At 43.4% G+C, this 24,693-nt stretch overlaps 1 protein-coding gene across 1 annotated transcript in view; it reads right to left on the reverse strand.

Annotated features, from left to right (window-relative positions):
- b4galt1l (DP-Gal:betaGlcNAc beta 1,4- galactosyltransferase, polypeptide 1, like) overlaps positions 1-23,548 on the reverse strand; it is a 26,281-nt gene extending 2,733 nt beyond the window's left edge. Inside the window, exons 1-4 of the mRNA XM_067598245.1 lie at positions 22,592-23,548; positions 12,116-12,351; positions 4,471-4,658; positions 1,788-1,910 (exon numbers count right to left, since the gene is read on the reverse strand). Of these exons, the coding sequence (XP_067454346.1) occupies positions 1,788-1,910; positions 4,471-4,658; positions 12,116-12,351; positions 22,592-23,009 (965 nt within the window). The 5' untranslated portion in view covers positions 23,010-23,548. The remainder of the gene's footprint in view (positions 1-1,787; positions 1,911-4,470; positions 4,659-12,115; positions 12,352-22,591) is intronic.
- Positions 23,549-24,693: the final 1,145 nt, after the last annotated feature.

Raw genomic sequence — 24,693 nt, forward strand, 5'->3', positions numbered from 1 at the left:
TTATTATTATTATTAACATTATTATTATTATTGTTATTATTATTATTAACATTATTATTATTATTATTGTTATTATTATTATTGTTATTATTATTATTATTATTATTATTGTTATTATTATTATTGTTATTATTATTATTATTATTAACATTATTATTATTAACATTATTATTATTATTATTGTTATTATTATTATTAACATTAGTATTAACATTATTATTATTAACATTATTATTATTAACATTATTATTGTTATTATTATTATTAGTAGTAGTAGTATTACTACTACTGCAGCAGCTCGTTAGTTCATTGATGACGTCAGACTGCTGCTGCCCAGTCTAACCAGTAACACCAGCTGATATAATGGTGTCCTTCAGTCAAGCAGCAGATTAAAGTGATTCAGATGAACAGAAATGACTCTGATCAATAACCTGACTGACTCTGATCAATAACCTGACTGACTCTGATCAATAACCTGACTGATTCTGATCAATAACCTGACTGATTCTGATCAATAACCTGACTGACTCTGATCAATAACCTGACTGACTCTGATCAATAACCTGACTGACTCTGATCAATAACCTGACTGACTCTGATCAATAACCTGACTGACTCTGATCAATAACCTGACTGATGATGAGTTTTATCTTCATCTGAACAGAAGCAGCTGTGATATCGAGGAGGTCACATGATCACACTCTGCATCATGTGACCCATCAGATACTGTTCTCTCATTGGTCTGAGATTCTTCAGCTCTGTGATCATGTGATCATGTGATCATGTGATCAAGTGATCCGCTGTCCTCCATGTTTATTCACTAGTTTAGTGAAACTGAGAGAAGGTCGTGTGCTGGATCACCAGGACGCTCCGTCAGTCACAGACTGAACAGCTGATTAACACGTCTGCAGCTTCCAGATGGAATCAAAACAGTCCTCAAACTTTAATATCTGATGTTTCTATGACTGTTGTTGTTGTTGTTGTTGTTGTTGTTTCTGACTGGTGACAACAGATCAGTGAAGCTGCCTGATTAAAGAACGATTAAATAAAACAAATAGTTTCTAAACTCAGGAGACGTCATCATCAATACATCTATAGATTACTGTCATCATCAATACATCTATAGATTACTGTCATCAATACATCTATAGATTACTGTCATCATCAATACATCTATAGATTACTGTCATCAATACATCTATAGATTACTGTCATCAATACATCTATAGATTACTGTCATCATCAATACATCTATAGATTACTGTCATCATCAATACATCTATAGATTACTGTCATCAATACATCTATAGATTACTGTCATCAATACATCTATAGATTACCGTCATCATCAATACATCTATAGATTACCGTCATCATCAATACATCTATAGATTACTGTCATCATCAATACATCTATTGTTTTTAAACTGTTGGTCGTTTTGTCACTGACCTGACAGTAATCAATCAATCAATCAATCAATCAATCAATCATATATCATCTTGTTTTTATGATGTTTGGATCATTAAATGTAATCTTTGATCAGTTTGGCAGCAGAACGATCAATGAGTTGTTTACTGTTTACAGCTGCAACGATGAATTGATTGATTGATTAGTTGATCATTGATCGTAGTAAAGTGAATATTTTGGGTTTTGATGATGTCATGTGACACTCTGATGTTTTATAAACTGATTAAACCAGATCGTCGGTGTTTGATGTCTTTATGTTACATTTGTGAGTTTCATGTGTGACATGTGACTGTTGTCATGGCGACGGGGAGGCGTGTACCTGTTGTAGATGTCGTCGTCCTCTCCTCCCCAGCCCCAGTAGTTGTTGGGGAAGCCGTTGATCTTCAGGTACTGTTCTTTACTCATCGAGGAAACGCCTCCAAAATACTGATTATACGGTAACCTGCAGACACAGACACACGTCATCAATACACCCTGATCACCTTTCTGTTCTGTGATCAATATGAGAGCAGACAGGAACTTCCTGTATGTGAGAGAATCTGAAGACGACGCAGTGAAACCTGCTGGACATGTTTACGAAAACAAGACAAACGTTTCTGATTGGTCAAACTGTCTCCTCCAGCAGCCAATCATATCTCTGCTTCAGCTGTTTGCTCTCAAGTTCATCAGCTGACCAGCATCAGCATCAGCTGACCAGTATCAGCTGACCAGCATCAGCTGACCAGCATCAGCATCAGCTGACCAGCATCAGCATCAGCTGACCAGCATCAGCTGACCAGCAGGTCTGACTGAACAACAGGACGTGAAGGACAAACTTCAACTTACTGTGTGTGTGTGTGTGTGTGTGCGCGCACGTGCGTATGTGTGAGTGTGTGTGTGTGTGCGTGTGTGTGTGCGTGTGCATATGTGTGAGTGTGTGTGTGTGTGTGTGTGCGTGTGCATATGTGTGAGTGTGTGTGCATGTTTGCGTATGTGTGTGTGTGCGCGCATGCATGTGTGAGTGTGTGCGTACGTGTGAGTGTGTGCGTGTGTGTGTGCGTGTGCATATGTGTGAGTGTGTGTGCATGTGTGCGTATGTGTGTGTGTGTGCGTGTGCATATGTGTGAGTGTGTGTGTGTATGTGTGTGTGTGCGCGCATGCATGTGTGAGTGTGTGCGTGTGCATATGTGTGAGTGTGTGTGCGTATGTGTGTGTGTGCGCGCATGCATGTGTGAGTGTGTGCGTGTGCGTACGTGTGAGTGTGTGTACAGGAAACAGGAAGTGAGGAGCCTGGCAGATGGCGGCGTTTGAGAGCAGATCTCTTCCTCTGTGGTGTCTCTGTCAGCACTTCCTGATTTCCTGAACACACTGGGTTCATCCCTCACTGTGTATCTGTCACATGTTGCGCAATACGCTGTGGTGCATTGTGGGATACACTAGGCTTCGGATATGAAGCGGTGTGAGGAGGAGAAGTGTGTGTGTGTGTGCTGGGACGCTCCCACTCCGTCCCACAACGACAGGAAGTGAACTTGAAGCCACAGTGGATCCACCCAACATGGTGACATCAACATCATCATCATCATCATCATCATCACTGTCAGCGTAACAGGCTGCATGCGGGAACATTTCCTGTCACATGATTAACAAGCTAAAATATGTTCAGATTGTTTCTAAATGTGCAACAGGATGAAGCGACGCAGACGTCTCTTCTTCTTCTGATGTTTTCATATCAGATGTTATTGATATCTGATCTCTGGCTGTGCGGCCGCCGTCAGAACTCACATCAGACTCTGCAGGTCGCCTGTCGTCATCTCACAGCCCAACAACAACAAACATGGAGGACGGCAACCACACACACATCTGTTGGACCTTTAACTTGTAATCGAGACAAACTGGAAGAACTGGTTGTTGTTCTTGAATGAATGCTGCTCACGTTTCAGATGAATCTGAACCATCAACACAAGTATCTCCCAGTGAAACCCAGTATTTGTCCAGTAAGGGATTAAATCAGATCCTTCACATTTGATTGGACTGCTAAAACGTGGGCGGGGCTTACAGAGTTCAGCATGAATCATTAAACATCTGAAACCGTTTTACAGGAAGACAGAAGACACGACTTTGATGTAGAAATACTGGGATACTGGTTTCTGGACGTATATTTGACATTGAACAAGAGATAAAGGAAGGATGAACACGGGGACGCAGGATTAAAGCTGGACTGGGACTTTAAGGCCTGTGATGTGAACGCAGTGTTAGCTTGACTGCAGTCTGTGTGAACAGCTGATAACAGCAGGTGATGAGACAACATCAGTGTTTCCTCCAGTCTGTCACACACCCAGCTTCAACTGACTCAACCTTATACACTGAACCACAACACACACACACACACACACACGCACACATGCACACACACACACACACACACACACACACACACATACACACACACACACACACAGTCTTTTACTTCTCCTGCTCTGTCTGTCTATAAAGGACTCATATTCTGCTCATCTCCAGCTCTATATTTATATTCTGGGGCTCTACTGGAATAAAAACTCCTTATTGATCTTCTACTGGTCCTTTATGCAGCCCCTCAGTTCAGCCTCTGTCTCTAACAGGCCGTTTTAGCTCCTGTCTCTTTAAGGCCCCGCCTCCTGATGAGCCCGCTCTGTTCTGATTGGTCAGCTTTCAGGAAGCTTCCTCCGGCTCCAGAGGCTACGTAAACAAACTATAGTAGCAGGATTTCACTTCTTCTTCTCCTTCTTTACTCCAAATGTCAACTTCTCAAATCCATCTGCATGTCCTGCAGGAAAACTTTAGAAATCAACAATATTTAGAGACTCTGGAGTTTTTAACGAGGGAAACGGAGCAGAGTTTCTAACCAGGTTACACTTTTTTGTGGAAAGACCACATAAGACACACATTATTATTCAATGCTGAGTATTTTTATGTCTTGAAACATATCTGGAGGGTTTGTTTGAGCCTCAGTCCAGATGAAACAGCAATAACAGGTGTGGTCTCACCTGAAGCCGAACTTGTCCATGGACACAGACAGGTGTCGCGGCTGGCTGAAACACTTGTAGGTGTTGCGGTCGTCCATGGGGATCAGGTCGACGTCACTGAAGATGAAACACTCGTAGTCGTACTCCTTCAGAGCCTCGGTGTAGCCCACGTTCAGCAGCTTGGCTCGGTTAAATATCTGTTCTCCGTCCTGATTCAAACACAAACACACCTGAAGTCAGCACCTGCTCACACTTACTTCACCTTCAGGTTAAAAGACATGAAACATTACAAACACTTTGTCCTCTTTATAGTCAAACTGTTACATACCTTCAGTATAAAGAGTCATATTCAAACGTGCAGTAACCAAAGTTTCCATCAGAAACAAGTAGTGAACACAACACTGACATATCAGCTTTTAGGTTGATTTTGAATCATTTGGATGCTATAAAGATAAATAAAAGTTTACCCTATACAGATAAATATTAAATACATAAATACAATACATACATATCAAATACAGTGTGTGAGGTGTATGTGGTGTATGAGGTGTATGAGGTGTATGAGGTGTATGAGGTGTGTGAGGTGTATGTGGTGTATGAGGTGTATGAGGTGTATGTGGTGTATGAGGTGTATGAGGTGTGTGAGGTGTATGAGGTGTATGTGGTGTATGAGGTGTATGTGGTGTATGAGGTGTATGAGGTGTGTGAGGTGTGTGAGGTGTATGAGGTGTATGTGGTGTATGAGGTGTGTGAGGTGTGTGAGGTGTATGAGGTGTATGAGGTGTATGTGGTGTATGAGGTGTATGAGGTGTATGAGGTGTATGTGGTGTATGAGGTGTATGAGGTGTGTGAGGTGTATGAGGTGTATGTGGTGTATGTGGTGTGTGAGGTGTATGAGGTGTATGTGGTGTATGAGGTGTATGAGGTGTATGTGGTGTATGAGGTGTATGTGGTGTATGTGGTGTATGAGGTGTATGTCGTGTATGAGGTGTATGAGGTGTGTGAGGTGTATGAGGTGTGTGAGGTGTATGAGGTGTATGAGGTGTATGTGGTGTGTGAGGTGTATGTCGTGTATGAGGTGTATGTGGTGTCGTGTATGAGGTGTATAAGGTGTGTGAGGTGTATGTGGTGTGTGAGGTGTGTGAGGTGTGTGAGGTGTATGAGGTGTATGTCGTGTATGAGGTGTATGTGGTGTATGAGGTGTATGAGGTGTATGTCGTGTATGTGGTGTATGAGGTGTATGTGGTGTATGAGGTGTATGTCGTGTATGAGGTGTATGAGGTGTATGTGGTGTATGAGGTGTATGAGGTGTATGAGGTGTGTGAGGTGTGTGAGGTGTATGTGGTGTGTGAGGTGTGTGAGGTGTGTGTGGTGTATGAGGTGTATGAGGTGTATGAGGTGTATGAGGTGTGTGAGGTGTGTGAGGTGTGTGAGGTGTATGTGGTGTATGAGGTGTATGAGGTGTATGAGGTGTGTGAGGTGTGTGAGGTGTGTGAGGTGTATGTGGTGTATGAGGTGTATGAGGTGTGTGAGGTGTGTGAGGTGTGTGAGGTGTATGTGGTGTGTGAGGTGTATGTCGTGTATGAGGTGTATGTGGTGTATGAGGTGTGTGAGGTGTGTGAGGTGTATGTGGTGTGTGAGGTGTGTGAGGTGTATGTGGTGTGTGAGGTGTATGAGGTGTATGAGGTGTGTGAGGTGTGTGAGGTGTGTGAGGTGTATGTGGTGTATGAGGTGTATGAGGTGTATGAGGTGTGTGAGGTGTATGTCGTGTATGTGGTGTGTGAGGTGTATGAGGTGTATGAGGTGTGTGAGGTGTGTGAGGTGTGTGAGGTGTATGTGGTGTATGTGGTGTATGAGGTGTATGAGGTGTATGAGGTGTATGAGGTGTGTGAGGTGTGTGAGGTGTGTGAGGTGTATGTGGTGTATGAGGTGTATGAGGTGTATGAGGTGTGTGAGGTGTATGTGGTGTGTGAGGTGTATGTCGTGTATGAGGTGTATGTGGTGTATGAGGTGTGTGAGGTGTGTGAGGTGTATGTGGTGTGTGAGGTGTGTGAGGTGTATGTGGTGTGTGAGGTGTATGAGGTGTATGTGGTGTATGAGGTGTATGAGGTGTATGAGGTGTATGAGGTGTGTGAGGTGTGTGAGGTGTATGTGGTGTATGAGGTGTATGAGATGTATGTGGTGTATGTGGTGTATGAGGTGTATGAGGTGTATGTGGTGTATGAGGTGTATGTGGTGTATGAGGTGTATGTGGTGTATGAGGTGTAAGCTGTGTATGAGGTGTATGAGATGTATGAGGTGTATGTGGTGTATGTGGTGTATGAGGTGTATGTGGTGTATGAGGTGTAAGCTGTGTATGTGGTGTATGAGGTGTATGAGCTGTATGTGGTGTATGTGGTGTATGAGGTGTATGTGGTGTATGTGGTGTATGAGGTGTATGAGGTGTATGAGGTGTATGAGGTGTATGTGGTGTATGTGGTGTATGAGGTGTATGTGGTGTATGTGGTGTATGTGATAACTGTCACGACTGTGCACCGCAGCGCTCTCCGAGGTGCTGATCCTGCTGCAGAGAGCAGCTATGGAGCTATCCAGGATGCTCTCTTTCTCCTCTGCCCACAGTGTTGGGAAGCCAATACCTTCATAGTCTAATGATTGTTTCCACCTGTTTCCCAGCATATAGACGCTCCCTGTTAGTGTGTTCTGGTTGCTGAATCTAGAAATCCATGTTCATGTGTGAGTAGCTTCCAGAGGAGTTATCTTTCATTATTAGTTCTGTTTACTTTCTGACCCGTAGTTTGATGGTGGCGACTTAGCTAGATAGCCTTAGCCTTGTTGTGTTTTTTGTTTTGCCAAGAAAATAAATATCTTGAGACATTTCTTCTTAGTGCAATTTCTCCTGATTTAAGTGTTACATAAATAAGCTTTACTGTTGGGCTATTATGTATTTTGTTGCTTTTTACATGACAAAGATGACGGTTTTAAAAAGAATTAAACACTTGTTTAAGGCTAGATATAGACTGTCCAACAAAAATAAATACAACATTTTCAGGCTAATTCTTTTAAGTGCAAATCACAACAGAACACAGTCTTAATGAAGTAAGAAGGATAGCCTCTATTTGTCAGAGAAACCAACATGTTGACCTCATGTGGTTTCAGAGAGGATCAGAGAGGACTAACAATGTTCCTGTCAGGACTAAAAATCATCTCTGATGGTGTGAATGTGGCACAAATGCACATGTACCTGCAGGCGACTTTAGAGAGCAGAGGAGATCTACTGTGGTTGTTGCACCACCAGGCGAGTGGATCTGCGTTGGAGACTACGGGCTCCTCTGGCAGGTAGCTGCTCCAGCCAGTGACATCAGCAGGTCTCCGAGAGTCGTCTTCTTTGCTGCAGGTAGCCATCGCTTGCACAGAGGACTCTTTGTCTCCAACCACTGATGCATTAGCAGCACACCGTCCGTCCTGCATCTCTTCCATGAGTGCGTATTTTGTCTTGTCTTGATGTTCGTCCTCGTCTGATGGTTCCAGAACATCTCCAGTCAGGAGTTTCGGGACGGGTTTGACTGATGTGATGCTAACATCGTTTTCACCAGACAGCAGATCCATAAACTCAGACGCAGGTTTGAAGGCGGCGTTCACAGACTCAGCGACGGCGATGTCCTGCCAGCTGGTGATTAGATGCTGGTGTCGCCGGTCCAAGACTCTGTCCACCATCTTCTGATTGGTGCTCCCTCTCGTAACGCAGTATTAGCCGTTAAATTACTGAACTGAAATGAGCCTTTATCTATTTAGTAATTAACAAAATAACAATATAGGCTACATTGAAATTAATAATAATCTAACTGCCATTAGATGCTTTGGGAGGCGTTTGGTGATGAACTTGAATGTAGCCTAAATCAAAAGTATCTTATTGGATGTGAACTACAGTTTGGTGATTAATAAACTTGCCTATAATAAAGCTAATAGACTAACTTTTATATATCTGACCAGTATGAGGCTGTTCTGGGGGTTTTGGAGCTCGTCAGCCAGCTGTGAGAGAGCGTACTGTGTGCTCCTTACAGCCTCTGCGTCTCATATAAAGGAGTCATGTTGACATATCAGTTGAGGCAGAGAAGTAGTCGACATTCTGGAGCTCACTTCTGACCGATGCCTTTACTGCGTGGTGCGTTTACAGGACAGCAGTGTGAGAAGCAGGTTTTCCTCCTGGGCAGCACTGAATGGAACCATCTGCTCAGCTAGATGTTGCGTAACAGCGGCTGTAAGGAATTTATGCCCGTTGCTTTGACGACTGTGTTTGGCAACTTGCGCGAAGGCCTCAACCACTCCTAACTGTTGAGTTCATTTGGGAACCTGACTGTTAAAACACACTGGAAACACTGTGAACTTGTCCTTTAATTCAAGCTAACTGGGAGCTAAGCTAGCTCTCCAACAGAGACAGTACTGAAGTTCTCCTGATGCAGGTACGGTTTGAGTTACTGAAATTTGTTTCTGTTGACATGACAACACTCACTCCGACCAAAGTCTACAACATTTATCTTTATTATATTCTCTGGAAAACGTTAATGACCATCAGTGTTTATTTGTCAGCTAATTTATTAACCTGCTGTGTGTTATCAGAGGATCAGAGACGCCTGGTTTCCTGGTTAATTTCTCCTGGAGAACACAGGTTACATGTGAGCATGTGCAGAACAAAGACTGCAGACAGAGAGAGGAACAGCGGACTGATGCAAGTTCAACTCAAACTAACACAAAGTAGTAGTTCTGCTCTCCTGCAGTCTGCAGGTGTGTCTGTCGCACATCTGTGAGTCAGTGAGACGCTACTGGACCTGGTCTTCACGTGTCAGAGTCCCTGAACGCCTCACAGCTCAGGTGTGTGTGCGTGGTTTGTCAGTGAAGCTGCAGTCAGGTGTGTGCACTGATCGGAGGTCTGTGACGCATCACAACTCCTCGTCAGGTTTCCATGACAGCCAGCTGGCTGCACTGCACGGAGCTGTAAACAGACCACAGGTTGCTTGGCAACCAACACCTGTGAGGAGCTCTCAGGTGTGATGTGTTGTGTTTACGAGCCGCGGGGCTGACAGCGCTGCCGCCTCGACATGTTTCTGATTCATCAGGTTCTCCTTCAATAAACTCAGAGCGTGTACCTGAACAGGTGAGACGTCTTCAGCTGCCGTGGGAAAAATAAACTCCTGCTTTCTTCTTTGTTGTGTTAAAAATGCACAAAGAGTTTGACACAAAGCAGCGGAGTCATATCAGCATATATATCATATATAACATGTATCCACACTGTGCTGCTTTCTGCTGGGAGAAAAAAGAAAACAGTAGAAGCAGATAGAAAGAAGCCCGTATTACCAGAGTGACCCCCCTCAGCCAACATGAAGCAGCTATTGGCTGAGACCAAGCAGGGAGGCGTGTCTCAGCGGCTCCAGCGACCACAGCCATTGGTCAGAAATGCCTGACATGCAGAGGGAGGAGGAGGAGGAGGAGGAGGAGGAGGAGGAGGAGGAGGAGGGTGAAATACAGGAGGAAGGAAGGACACAGACAGGAGAGAGAAGAAACACACGTCAGTCACAAACAAACAGAATCAGCTGAAGAAGAAGAAGAAGAAGAAGAAGAATCAGCTGAAGAAGAAGAAGAAGAAGAAGAAGAAGAAGAAGAAGAAGAAGAGTTAAAGAGCCTGAACATGCTGAGGCTCAACTTCTTATTTCAAACCTGATGACACTAATAATAATAATAATAATAATAATAATAATAATAATAATAATAACAACACACAGTGTCCTGATGCAGAGGCGAAACAACACCTCAGTGTTACTGGGATCAGAGAGATTGATCACTTTATTGATCCTCAGAGGGAAACTACTTCTAAGTGACTGTAATTATTTGATATTGGTTTCACTAGTGTTTGTGAACGCTGCTGTGTGTTGGTATTTTTAATCAATATCTAATGATTACTGGTCAAACTGGGAGGGAAACCTGCTGAAGCCAGACAGACTCTGGACATCTTTATCTCCTTTGACTTTACAATCAGCTTCAGTTTAACGTATCAACATCTGATCAATCAGCTGATCGATCTGCTGATCGATCAGCTGATCGATCAATGCTGTGTTGGGTTTCCAACATGGCTGCTGATATGACCTGTAGTGATGTTGAATCTGATCTGTCTGCTTTTATTAACATCATCTTGTTTGAATAAAACTTTATTGGACAAACTGACCAGAGTTCAGTCGCCGGTTGAGCTCGTGCAGATTAAAACAGGAAGTGTGAGTTCACACGACAAACAGCAGGACGTGTGTTAGTGAAAGATGTGAACAGCTGATCATAACAATCATCAGTCAGCTGATATCAGCTTTCACTCAGGCAGCACGTTTAGATTCTCCTCCGTAACCAGAAATACATTCACACTGAGCTGAGCAGCTGCTTTCTGTTAGTAGCAAAGAGAAAAACAGTAGAAGAAGAAAAACAGCAGAAAGAAGCCGAATTACCAGCATCATAATAATAATAATAATAATAATAATAATAATAATAATAATAATAATAATAATAATGAACTTTATAAGACGCTGACGTCTCCTCACGCCTGCTGCTGTGCCGTCAGGAGACAGAAACCGTGTTCCAGGTCAGACAGCTGACTTCCTGTCAGTAGCTCTAAATACTACAGTACCCATGATCCTCAGCTGCTGCTGCTGCTCAGTGTGAGCATGTTAGTGGAGCACACGGAGCACAACATGAAGCTGTGATTGACTTCAGACGTCTCCTGCAGCAGCAGATCTCTGACCTCTGACCTCTGACCTCCGACCTCAGAGATCAACCGACAACACAAACTGGAACCTTTCAAGACGTCTGGAAGACCGAGACCAGAAAACAACACACACCACACACACACTATACACACACACACTACACACACACTATACACACTACACACTCTACAACACACTCAGTGTGAAACAGTCAGTCAGTCAGTCAATCAATCAATCAATCAATCAATCAATCAATCAATCAATCAGTTCCGTACGTCTCTCACTTTAATATTTACAAACGTGAGCGTGTCTTGTGGTGAAACAGCTCGTGGTTACAGGTGTGAGAGAGAAGGATGCTGCTCCTCCGTCTCACTCAGCCTGTTTTATGCTCTCTTCTGATTGGCTGCCTGTTTCCTGACTGACACACGTCCAGGCCAACCACAGGTGAGGGTTGTAGTTCAGCCTGTAGTTCTGTAAAACCAGGTTATCAAACAGCTGCACAGCGTTTCCCTGCAGCTGTCTCTGCTCTGCTCCGTGTGTGTGTGTGTGTGTGTGTGTGTGTGTGTGTGTGGAGGAGAAGCTAAGCCCCGCCCCCCCGCCAAACACACAGAGCAGAGCAGAAACTAGCCGACCAGTAGAGACTCTCACACTGAGCTGCAATTAAACAAGTGCATATCAATGAGATAAATAACATAAATAAACATGTTTTCATTCATATTTACAGCATCTGGACATAAAGACACCTGTCAGTGTTTCCTGTCTGACGTCTAGTTATTAAATCTCTAACATCAGCTCAACTGCAAGCTGCCTCACTGATAGTACGACGACTTTTATGACTGTTTTATTATCACGTCAGTTTGTGTTCAGGCTTCCTGCTGACATCACAGTGACATCACACAGGTAGAGGCGGGGGGTGGCGTTACCTGGTTGATGACGTAGACTCCGTAGTCGAGCTGCTGCCTCTGCAGGATGGGGTGCAGGTAGTACAGCCAGTACTTGAGGTGTTCGTCTCGTTTGCGGAAGGGGATGATGATGGCGACCTTCTGCAGCGCCACGCAGTCTTTCGGTCTGGAGCGTCCGCCCGGCTGCAGGTTGGGGTTGTCCTTCTTAATCTGCTCCAGGCTGACAGGAGTGTTAAACTCCACCCGCAGGGGACCCACTGAAACCAGAGGCACGACAATCAAACATCACCCACAATTGTGACCCGTGATCAATAGAGAAGCACCGATACTGATTTTCTATGTTGTAAGAACGCCTGTGTGTGTGTGTGTGTGTGTGTGTGTGTGTGTGTAACTTGTATATGAGATTGATCGGGGCCGATCAGCTGAACAGCTTCATTCTCTCTCTGGACGTCTAAAACAGGTCACAGTCTAATTAAGGATGGGATGTGACTATTTAGGGATATGAGGGATTATAATTACAAGCAGCAGGGCAGCAGACGTGAGTTCTTCCAGCAGCAGACAGTTTTTCCTCCGTCAGTGTGTAATCAGACAAATATGTTGGAGCAGAAAGAGTCCAACCAGCTCGTTAACACACAGACACACATTTACTGAAGCTGGTACTTTTCCATCCCGACAAAACACACACACGACACACACACATCTGCCGCAGTTGTTGCTGAAACAGCTCACATTCATGTCTGCGACCACGTGTGGTGCGTTCACTGCCGTCGGAGCTCTCAGCGACTCTGAAGTCCGGCGGATCTCTGCCTGTTCAGTGACGTGTCAGTTCAGCACAAACACGCAGACTTCAGAGGAAACGACGCCGCCGGGAGGTTCAGGTTCAGGTTTGACCCCGTTTCATCGTTCTGAGCGTGATAACTGATGTTTAATTGAGTCGTTTTTAAACTCGTCAGCACATGTTTCCAGCAACAAACACATGAAGTAACCCTGCAGCCCCCCGGCAGCCCGCTGCCTCACACAAACCACTAAACTGCAACCCTTCCTGCTGCAGACCTTTGTTTCATGTCTCAGCGCTCTGCAGACTTCCTGCTTCTCTCTGCAGACAGAGACACGTTTATCTTTAGAAAAGAATCCAAACACGTTTATAGAACAGATTCACTGCTGAAGAGACAACTATATACTCCAGGGTTCATTAAACACCACTCAGACGACACCGGGGGTGGGGGGGTGGGGGGGGGGGGGGCAGGAGGAGGAGGAGGAGGAGGAGGAGGAGGGGGGGGGGTCACAGCTGAGGAAACATCCAGCAGGATCAAAGTCAGACAAACAGACGACTCGACTTCACGTCTGCTGCTAAAACTTCACAAACACATTTAACACATTTAACACATTTAACACACACACACACGTTCACCAGAGACGTGTGTGTGTATAGTGTGTAGTGTGTATAGTGTGTGTGTGTGTGTGTAGTGTGTGTGTGTAGTGTGTGTAGTGTGTGTGTGTAGTGTGTGTAGTGTGTGTAGTGTGTGTAGTGTGTGTGTGTAGTGTGTGTAGTGTGTGTGTGTAGTGTGTAGTGTGTGTAGTGTGTAGTGTATAGTGTGTGTAGTGTGTAGTGTGTAGTGTATACTGTGTAGTGTGTGTGTAGTGTGTAGTGTATACTGTGTAGTGTGTGTGTAGTGTGTATAGTGTGTAGTGTGTAGTGTATAGTGTGTGTAGTGTATAGTGTGTATAGTGTGTATAGTGTGTAGTGTGTGTGTAGTGTATAGTGTGTAGTGTGTAGTGTATAGTGTGTGTAGTGTATAGTGTGTAGTGTGTGTGTATAGTGTGTAGTGTGTGTAGTGTGTATAGTGTGTAGTGTGTAGTGTGTAGTGTGTGTGTATAGTGTGTAGTGTGTAGTGTGTGTAGTGTGTGTAGTGTGTGTAGTGTGTGTGTGTAGTGTGTGTAGTGTGTGTGTGTAGTGTGTGTAGTGTGTGTAGTGTGTGTGTATAGTGTGTAGTGTGTAGTGTGTGTGTAGTGTGTAGTGTGTGTAGTGTATAGTGTGTAGTGTGTGTGTAGTGTGTGTAGTGTATAGTGTGTAGTGTGTGTGTAGTGTGTATAGTGTGTAGTGTGTGTAGTGTGTGTGTATAGTGTGTAATGTGTAGTGTGTATAGTGTGTATAGTGTGTAGTGTGTAGTGTGTAGTGTGTGTAGTGTGTAGTGTGTATAGTGTGTAGTGTGTATAGTGTGTATAGTGTGTAGTGTGTATAGTGTGTAGTGTGTATAGTGTGTATAGTGTGTAGTGTGTAGTGTGTATAGTGTGTATAGTGTGTATAGTGTGTAGTGTGTGTGTAGTGTGTATAGTGTGTATAGTGTGTAGTGTGTATAGTGTGTAGTGTGTATAGTGTGTATAGTGTGTAGTGTGTATAGTGTGTATAGTGTATAGTGTGTAGTGTGTATAGTGTGTATAGTGTGTAGTGTGTGTGTAGTGTGTATAGTGTGTATAGTGTGTAGTGTGTATAGTGTGTATAGTGTGTAGTGTGTAGTGTGTATAGTGTGTATAGTGTGTATAGTGTGTAGTGTGTGTGTAGTGTGTATAGTGTGTATAGTGTGTATAGTGTGTAGTGTGTGTATAGTGTGTAGAGTGTGTATAGTGTATAGTGTGTAGTGTGTATAGTGTGTAGTGTGTGTATAGTGTGTATAGTGTGTATAGTGTATAGTGTGTAGTGTGTATAGTGTGTAGTGTGTATAGTGTGTATAGTGTGTATAGTGTGTAGTGTGTGTATAGTGTGTATAGTGTGTATAGTGTATAGTGTGTAGTGTGTATAGTGTGTATAGTGTGTATAGTGTGTAGTGTGTGTGTAGTGTGTATAGTGTGTATAGTGTGTATAGTGTGTAGTGTGTAGTGTGTATAGTGTGTATAGTGTGTATAGTGTATAGTGTGTAGTGTGTATAGTGTGTATAGTGTGTATAGTGTGTAGTGTGTGTGTAGTGTGTAGTGTGTATAGTGTGTATAGTGTATAGTGTGTATAGTGTGTGTGTAGTGTGTAGTGTGTAGTGTGTAGTGTGTGTAGTGTGTGTGTAGTGTGTATAGTGTGTAGTGTGTAGTGTGTATAGTGTGTATAGTGTGTATAGTGTGTATAGTGTGTGTAGTGTGTATAGTGTGTATAGTGTGTAGTGTGTGTGTGTGTATAGTGTGTAGTGTGTAGTGTGTGTGTATAGTGTGTAGTGTGTGTGTATAGTGTGTAGTGTGTGTGTAGTTTGTGTGTATAGTGTGTAGTGTGTGTGTATAGTGTGTAGTGTGTGTATAGTGTGTAGTGTGTAGTGTGTGTATAGTGTGTAGTGTGTAGTGTGTATAGTGTGTATAGTGTATAGTGTGTAGTGTGTATAGTGTGTATAGTGTGTATAGTGTGTAGTGTGTGTGTAGTGTGTATAGTGTGTATAGTGTGTATAGTGTATAGTGTGTAGTGTGTATAGTGTGTATAGTGTGTAGTGTAATAGTGTGTATAGTGTGTATAGTGTGTATAGTGTATAGTGTGTATAGTGTGTGTGTAGTGTGTAGTGTGTAGTGTGTAGTGTGTGTGTAGTGTGTAAGTGTGTAGTGTGTAGTGTGTAGTGTGTATAGTGTGTATAGTGTGTAGTGTGTAGTGTGTATAGTGTGTATAGTGTGTAGTGTGTGTGTAGTGTGTATAGTGTGTATAGTGTGTAGTGTGTGTGTGTGTATAGTGTGTAGTGTGTAGTGTGTGTGTATAGTGTGTAGTGTGTGTGTATAGTGTGTAGTGTGTGTGTAGTTTGTGTGTATAGTGTGTAGTGTGTGTGTATAGTGTGTAGTGTGTGTATAGTGTGTAGTGTGTAGTGTGTGTATAGTGTGTAGTGTGTGTGTATAGTGTGTAGTGTGTGTGTGTAGTGTGTAGTGTATAGTGTGTAGTGTGTGTGTGTGTAGTGTGTAGTGTGTGTGTATAGTGTGTAGTGTGTGTGTATAGTGTGTGTGTGTATAGTGTGTAGTGTGTGTAGTGTGTAGTGTGTGTGTAGTGTGTGTGTATAGTGTGTAGTGTGTGTGTATAGTGTGTAGTGTGTGTAGTGTGTGTGTAGTGTGTAGTGTGTGTGTAATGTGTGTGTAGTGTGTGTGTAATGTGTGTGTAGTGTGTGTAGTGTGTAGTGTGTGTGTAATGTGTGTGTAATGTGTGTGTAGTGTGTGTGTAGTGTGTGTGTATAGTGTGTAGTGTGTGTGTAGTGTGTGTAGTGTGTGTGTAATGTGTGTGTAGTGTGTGTGTAGTGTGTGTGTAGTGTGTAGTGTGTGTGTAGTGTGTGTGTAATGTGTGTAGTGTGTAGTGTGTGTGTAATGTGTGTGTAATGTGTGTGTAGTGTGTGTGTAGTGTGTGTGTATAGTGTGTAGTGTGTGTGTAGTGTGTAGTGTGTAGTGTGTGTGTAATGTGTGTGTAATGTGTGTGTAGTGTGTGTGTAGTGTGTGTGTATAGTGTGTAGTGTGTGTGTAGTGTGTGTAGTGTGTGTGTAATGTGTGTGTAGTGTGTGTGTAGTGTGTGTGTAGTGTGTAGTGTGTGTGTAGTGTGTGTGTAATGTGTAGTGTGTGTAGTGTGTGTGTGTAATGTGTGTAGTGTGTGTGTAGTGTGTGTAGTGTGTAGTGTGTGTGTAATGTGTGTATAGTGTGTAGTGTGTGTGTAGTGTGTGTGTAGTGTGTGTGTGTAATGTGTGTAGTGTGTGTGTAGTGTGTGTGTAGTGTGTGTGTAGTGTGTGTGTGTAGTGTGTGTGTAGTGTGTGTAGTGTGTGTAGTGTGTGTGTGTGTGTAATGTGTGTGTAGTGTGTGTATAGTGTGTAGTGTGTGTAGTGTATAGTGTGTAGTGTGTGTGTAGTGTGTAGTGTGTGTAGTGTGTGTAGTGTGTAATGTGTGTGTGTAATGTGTGTGCGTCACTGATGGGAACAGAGAAGCTTCTCATCAACACTTTGACTTCTTATCAGCCGTTATTGATTAACCTTCATTGTGAATCAATCAGAGATCCTCTGTAGTGAAGAGGCTCCACTCTGTATCACCACTGTGCACTCTGAGTGTTTCTGTGGTTCCAGCGACCTCAGCAGAGTGAGACGTCGTCTCTGCAGAGGATCAGGAGTCACATTCTCCACCTCAGTGTTGTTCACATCAGATCAATACCTCACACTGATCCAGATGTGTGGAACGATTCTCAGATTCATGGCGAGGAGGACGATTACCTAAACATTAGATAATAACGTGATGTTGATGACATCACGGCTCCCAGACGGCCAACCGCTGCACGCCGCCGTTAACCTGCAGCTCATCTACATAAAACACAGCTGACGACTCAATAACGAGCTCGATGAGACGAACGGCCGGTCCAGTAACCATCACACATTTATCATGTTCATGTACTGAAGAGGATCACACACACACACACACACACACACACACACACACACACACACACACACACACACACACACACACAATGTGCAGCTTTTTCTATTAATCACTGCTGTAGTTTGATGTTTAAAAGCACTTTATACATAAAAAGTTCAGATTTATCCGACTGCTCGTCTTCATTGACGAGAAAGTTTTCATGTGTAGTGATCAATCAAATCATGTGATGATTCTCACCTCTACACTGATCAATAGTTTTACACCTTCAGGAATGTAATCAAACATATTGATTTGTTTATTTAACTGACAGGTCGTATCTGCTGTCAGATTACTGCAGTTATAATAAAACCATGATGTCATGTTTCACCTGTAAGACTCGTGTTTATATGCTGCTGTTCATCAAACTCAAACTAAACTCTGATTGGCTGCTGACTGTCAGCTGAGGGATCGATGGCGCTGCAGTGTTTCTACCCTACAGAGACGAGGGTTTCCCCGGCAACGACACAAAGGTTCCCAAACGCTTATTGATTATTGATTTCCGAATGAACGGATACTTGGCGTTTATATTTCTGCCATTAAAGAAAAGACGTGGCGCTGCGGCGGCGCCGGAGTCGTAGAGGAAACAGCGAGCTGGACGGCAGACACGCTGGATCGACTTCACTGTGTTTCAGTCCTGAGCTGAGAGCTCGGAGCAGGAAGCAGTCGCTCTCTGCGTCACGCCGTTTCCTTCACCAGTTATGTATTTAGGTCATTTAGACACAAGAAGTCGCTCCGTGTTACCGTGTTTATAGTGACACGACTAAAAATAACACAGAGGATTCAGCAGCTCAATGACTCACAGAGCAGCAATAAAAACAAGCTGAGGTATCACAACGTGTACAGTCTACAGGAGGATGGGTATTGATCTGGGTATTGATCTGGGTATTGATCTGGGTATTGATTGGTTCTATAAAGTGTGTTTCTACATATAAACTCAGCAGAGCCGGACAGATGAGAAACATCTGGGTTCCTACAGTCTGACTCCCGAAACACTCGTAACACCGTCAGCTGCTGCTTCTTCCTACAGATACCACGGAAACAGCCAATCAGATGGCAGCATTGCCCCCCCCCCCCCCACACACACGCACTGAACTACAGCAGCTGATAGGAGGACGTGGATCACAGCTGCAGGAGGAGGAGGAGGAGGAGGAGGAGGAGTAGCTTCTACCGACGCTCTGATTGGTTCAGTTATTCAACGTGTGGAAAACACCCAGAAACACTCAGTGCCACAGAAACCAGCCTGACAGCATGGTAACTCTTTCACTTCCAGTTGGACCAGTTAGAAACCAGCAGCAGGTTTCATACCATCAGTGTTTAAACCATTTCTCAGTTCCTCTCTAAAGGTCCTCTGGAGACATAAAAACACTCTGAACAACGATGTGAATTATTATAAACCATCATGTAAAACTCCAGATGTTTCCTCCGTCACTGTGAAGTTCATCCTCAGTGTTTGTGACGCATGCTGGACCGTGATTGGCTCTTTGCTAGCTGTGATGTGTCATAAATCCTGCTTGCAGGTACGTCCGGGTGTTAAACAGAGGAACTGGTTTTAGACTGGGAGGGACTCTGATTAAATACAGGACTGCAGGGCTGCTTCAGTAAACTGGCTCTGAAGTCCACCAGAGAGAACTGACCGGTTCAACATGTCTCAGCTTGAATCTGAATCACAATTCTTAAAAAAAAAAAACAACAAATCTAACGGATCCTAAACGAGGTCGTAGAACTAAATCCACATTCTGATTCCAGCCTCTTAACTGTGAACATGTTCTGGTTTCTCTGTTCTCTATGACAGTAAACTGAAGACGAGTCGTCTTTAGGAAACACTGATGGACAGTTTTCACCATTTTCTGACGTTTTATAGACCAAACAACTAATCGGTTAATCAATAATGACAATGATCAGTAGCTACAGCCCTGCAAAATGGTTTATTTATGTTTATAACCATAATTAGCAGAGTCTCATCTGTGTTCAGTGATCTCTTCTTCTTCTTCCTCTTATATAGTGCAGAGCTTTGCTGCATCTGTCAGCAGGAAGTTCATATAGAAACCTTCATGTTCACTGAGCAACGTGTTGTATCTGCTCTGTAAATCACTTCCTGTGTTCAACGCTGAGACGAAAATCAGAAACCAAAACAGAGATTTATATTTTATATTTGTTGGTTTCATGATGGCGCCCCCGAGTTTACATAATTACAGAGAATACACGTCTACATAGTCACATCTGCTGTTAAACACAGACACCTACACACCCCTCCATCTGCTGTCAATCAAACACAGACACCTACACGCCCCTCCATCTGCTGTCAATCAAACACAGACACCTACACGCCCCTCCATCTGCTGTCAATCAAACACAGACACCTACACGCCCCTCCATCTGCTGTCAATCAAACACAGACACCTACACGCCCCTCCATCTGCTGTCAGACACAGACACGCCCCTCCATCTGCTGTCAATCAAACACAGACACCTACACATCCCTCCATCTGCTGTCAAACACAGACACCTACACGCCCCTCCATCTGCTGTCAATCAAACACAGACACCTACACGCCCCTCCATGTGCTGTCAATCAAACACAGACACCTACACGCCCCTCCATCTGCTGTCAATCAAACAGGCACCTACACGCCCCTCCATCTGCTGTCAAACACAGACACCTACACGCCCCTCCATCTGCTGTCAATCAAACAGGCACCTACACGCCCCTCCATCTGCTGTCAAACACAGACACCTACACGCCCCTCCATCTGCTGTCAATCAAACACAGACACCTACACGCCCCTCCATCTGCTGTCAATCAAACACAGACACCTACACGCCCCTCCATCTGCTGTCAATCAAACAGACACCTACACGCCCCTCCATCTGCTGTCAATCAAACAGACACCTACACGCCCCTCCATCTGCTGTCAATCAAACACAGACACCTACACGCCCCTCCATCTGCTGTCAATCAAACAGACACAGACACCTACACGCCCCTCCATCTGCTGTCAATCAAACACAGACACCTACACGCCCCTCCATCTGCTGTCAAACACAGACACCTACACGCCCCTCCATCTGCTGTCAATCAAACACAGACACCTACACGCCCCTCCATCTGCTGTCAAACACAGACACCTACACGCCCCTCCATCTGCTGTCAAACACAGACACCTACACGCCCCTCCATCTGCTGTCAATCAAACAGACACCTACACGCCCCTCCATCTGCTGTCAAACACAGACACCTACACGCCCCTCCATCTGCTGTCAATCAAACAGACACCTACACGCCCCTCCATCTGCTTTAAATCAAACACAGAAAACAAAAAGGAGTATTTCTGATATTTCCTTTTTTCTTAATTTTAATAACAGTAACAAAATATAATAACAAAATGCAGTAATAATAACAATTAATGTATTTAAATTCATTTGATTTTCGGCTGAAAGAACATTTCTTAATGTAATTTGGACTTTAACTAAACTCCAAACCGCAGCTTCAGGTTAAGAGTAAATAACACACTGACAGAACAAACACTAGAGCCTCGTCAAACAGGTAGAACAGGTGTGTTTTGTATGCAGGTATTCTTTACATTGACACTCCTTTAGTGTCAGGGAGTTTTCACCTGACAGCATCTTAAACATCTTAATACTGATTTCCAGTCCTCCGCTCGGTTTTTCTGTCCGTCCAACGACCCAAAACCCAAAAATATTCAGTTTATAAACACAGAAAAATATGAAAACCAGCAAATCTTCACATCTGGAGGAAACAGACAGTCACATTTGGTAAATTTGCTTTAAAAAATGATATTAGCAATGATCTAAATAGCTGTTGATATCCAGGCTGACTGATGATTACTAACTATTGATTCATAATCACTTTAATTTTATGATGATTTTTTTTTAATTAATCGATTGTTTTGTATATTAAATGTTGCCAAATGAAAAATGCAAAACTGAGACTTTAGAGAAACTGACACCTGATGTTTGGAGACATTTTCACAGATTATTGATCAGTATTGATAGTTAGATTATCACCATAGTTATATTTCCTGAAACTTTTCTGCCTTTAGATGATATTTTGTTTGGAAATGTTGCTGTATTTTGTTGAATTAAAGAAATGATCGGCCATGTTTGTGTTCCTTTAACTCAGGTATTCAAAAGGTGCTACTGAAACTACACCCAGACCTCCTCCTGTCACGGTTACACTCTGGACTCTGGACTGTAACACCTCAGCTGATAACATCTTCAATCACAGCTGATTTACAGTCCTCCTCTCCCACTGTGAATATTTACTTTAACGTCCCAAAATCTTTAAAATGGATCAATATAAACTCAGTGTCGTGCTGGTAGTTAGAAACAGGACTACGACAAACGATTTTCATTATCGATTAATCGACTGTTTGTTTGATCTATCAGACGTCATCAGGAAATGGTGAGAAACGTTCACTACAGTATCCTAATGCAGCAAATGATCACGTTTATGAACCATCAGACCTGTTTGTTTTAGAAATTACCCAACCGATTAACCGCACAGTGTGTCATTTCCGCCGCAGGCGGTCTCTCAATCAAAACAACACAAGATGAAGTTTGATGAGGTCGTGAAGCAGCGCGGGATCATGGGAGTTCTTCTCCTGATCAGGATTCCTTCAGATCTAAAGATCCAGACGTCCGATGACTAAAATCCTTCATCGGGTTAAAAGACAGTTAAAAAACCACAAAGATCTAAAAAGTCGTACAAATGTGGCTTAAAACTAGATAAAAAGTGACTTTAAAGCAGCTTCAGCTGGACAATAAACACTGATACATGTGGAGACATGACGCCTGACATGACGTCACCTGATTAACACCGCAGGGTTCTGGGTTTGAACATTGATGGAAACATTTGAGATAATTCAAGAACTCAACACAATATAAAACAGGTCTGGTCGGTTTTAGACCTTCTACTGCGGGAAAGTACATACTGTCCCTTTAGTCGATTATCAACGTTGTTGTCAATTAATTTCCTTTCTATCAACTAATTGATTAATCGACCAATCGTTGAAGTTTTAAAAAAGAAGCCTTTTTCATCCCTCTGACAACCTGCCACCAGAGACCGAGTCTTACCCAGCAGCGGTGATGTTTCAGGGCATTTTTCTAGCTTCTTCCCCGGTTCCTCTGCCTCCTTCTGCGGTTCCTCTGCCGCCTTCTCCGGTTCCTCTACCTTCTCCCCCGGCTCCTCTGCCTTTCCCCCCGGTTCCTCTGCCTTCGCCTCCGGCTGGACCTCCGCCGCTCCCTCCGTCTTGCTCTCGGCCGCCTTGGGCTCGGACTCCCCGGTGAGGCCGGTGTCTCCGGTGTCTCCGGGCCGGTGTGACTGTGTGGCCGTGTGTTCGTGCGACTGCTGGTTCTGGACGAAAGCGAAGCGGATGTCCAGAGAGCGGACGTAGAAGACGACGGTGACGGAGATGTGGAGGAAGCAGAGCAGCACCACCAGCTTACAGGTCCGGTGAAGGAGGTTAAAGTTGACGGTGGAGTCTCCGGGCATCCTGGCGGACTGATAAAACTCCCCGGAGAGATAAACGAGAGCTGGCTCAGGCGGAAACCGTGGGGCGAACTTTTTTAGAAAGCGGAAACTTTTAACGGCTGACTGCTAGCTGCTACTTTCGGGCTCCATTTTCGTTTAAGCTGAATTAAAAGTTTGGAAGTTTCGGTCAGTGAGATTCGATAAAACAAAAAACGAAAAGCTCACAAAAAAAGAAGCAGAATAACAGAAAAAGGTGCTGCGAACAAGTTTCGGCGCTGTCACAGGCAGATTAGCAGTTAGCTCGGTTAGCTTCCCGTCTGTTAAAGTCACGGTCTCTGTCAGCCGCTTCCTTTAGAAAAAACGGCTGGTAAAAGCGAGGAAGGTCCTCCTGTAGTTTATAAAAACTACTTCAAACAAGACAAAAACTAAATTTCAACAGCTGTTAACAACAGCTGCCGGCTGAGAACAGCGACGTTACGCGGAGAAACTCGACAAACTTTGCGGCTCCGACAGTCGCCGCCGACACCGAAACATCAAGGGTACGAAATCACACGTTACACTTCCGATGACCAACTTCAAAATAAAACCTGTACTCGCTAACACTGCATTAACCGGAAGTGGAAAAATATCTCTCCAGTCCTGGTTTAGAAGTAATCAGATACTTTACTGCAGTACAAGTACCAATACAGATATGTAAAAGTACTCAACTACAAGTAAAAGTCCTGCATGAAAAATGCTACTACAGTAAAAGTACATAAGTATTATGAGAGTGATGTAGTTAAAGTATTGCAGTAAAACTAAAAGTACATTATATCAAGATTACTGCTGGGAGTCAGACGCTCCTTCAGTTGATCTTTTTGTATTCACTATAATTAGTGAAGCATTCACACTTTTGTTCTTCAAATCTTTGTTTATTATTCTTCTGTATATTTTTTTTTACAAGCTTTCTACTTCTGCAAACTTTCAGTGACAGAAATCATTCAAACATTGAAACATTCAGCTCTTGTGTCTCATGTTGAAATGCTGAACATATTAAAACATGATACCAACAGCGCCACCATGTGGTCAGTTATTGCGTGTTTTACATTTTGGTTAATAACTCATGACCCGTGACGCAAATCAAATCAATACTTGTACAATGTGTTCCTTGGATGATCCCGTTTAGCCTGATGTAGGCCACGCCCATTTCTGCCTAAAATCTTTCCGCCATTTTGGATTTTTTTGGTAAACACATTTTCAGCTTCTGTTGGCAAATATTTCATCTAATCTTCACCAAACTTAGTACACACCATATTTAGAGGAACCCGAACAAAACTGAAAAGTTTGTGTTTGTTGTCACTCACCGTTTGTCTGTAATTGGTTACCAAACTTTCGAAGGCGTGGCCTGATGCACTTAACAGGTCATAACTCTCCAATACTCAACTGGATTGCAACTAAATTTGGGAACGTTGTACGTACAGTCACACTAAACAAATGTGTAACATTTCATACAGTTCTGTCCACAGGGGGCGCTACTGTAACATTATAACATGATATTTCTGCAGTTCTGGTGACATAGCGCCACCATGTGGTCATTAATATAACACCCCCATACTACTTATTAACTCTTATAATCTCTTTAATGTATGTCATGGTAACCAAACTCTGCAGAGTTGTACAGATGGGGATGTTGAACACGTCTGTAGTATTTTCCGCAATGCTTTGC

This window comes from Thunnus thynnus, chromosome 9 (assembly GCF_963924715.1).
Source record: "Thunnus thynnus chromosome 9, fThuThy2.1, whole genome shotgun sequence".
In the NCBI taxonomy this organism is placed as follows: domain Eukaryota; kingdom Metazoa; phylum Chordata; class Actinopteri; order Scombriformes; family Scombridae; genus Thunnus; species Thunnus thynnus.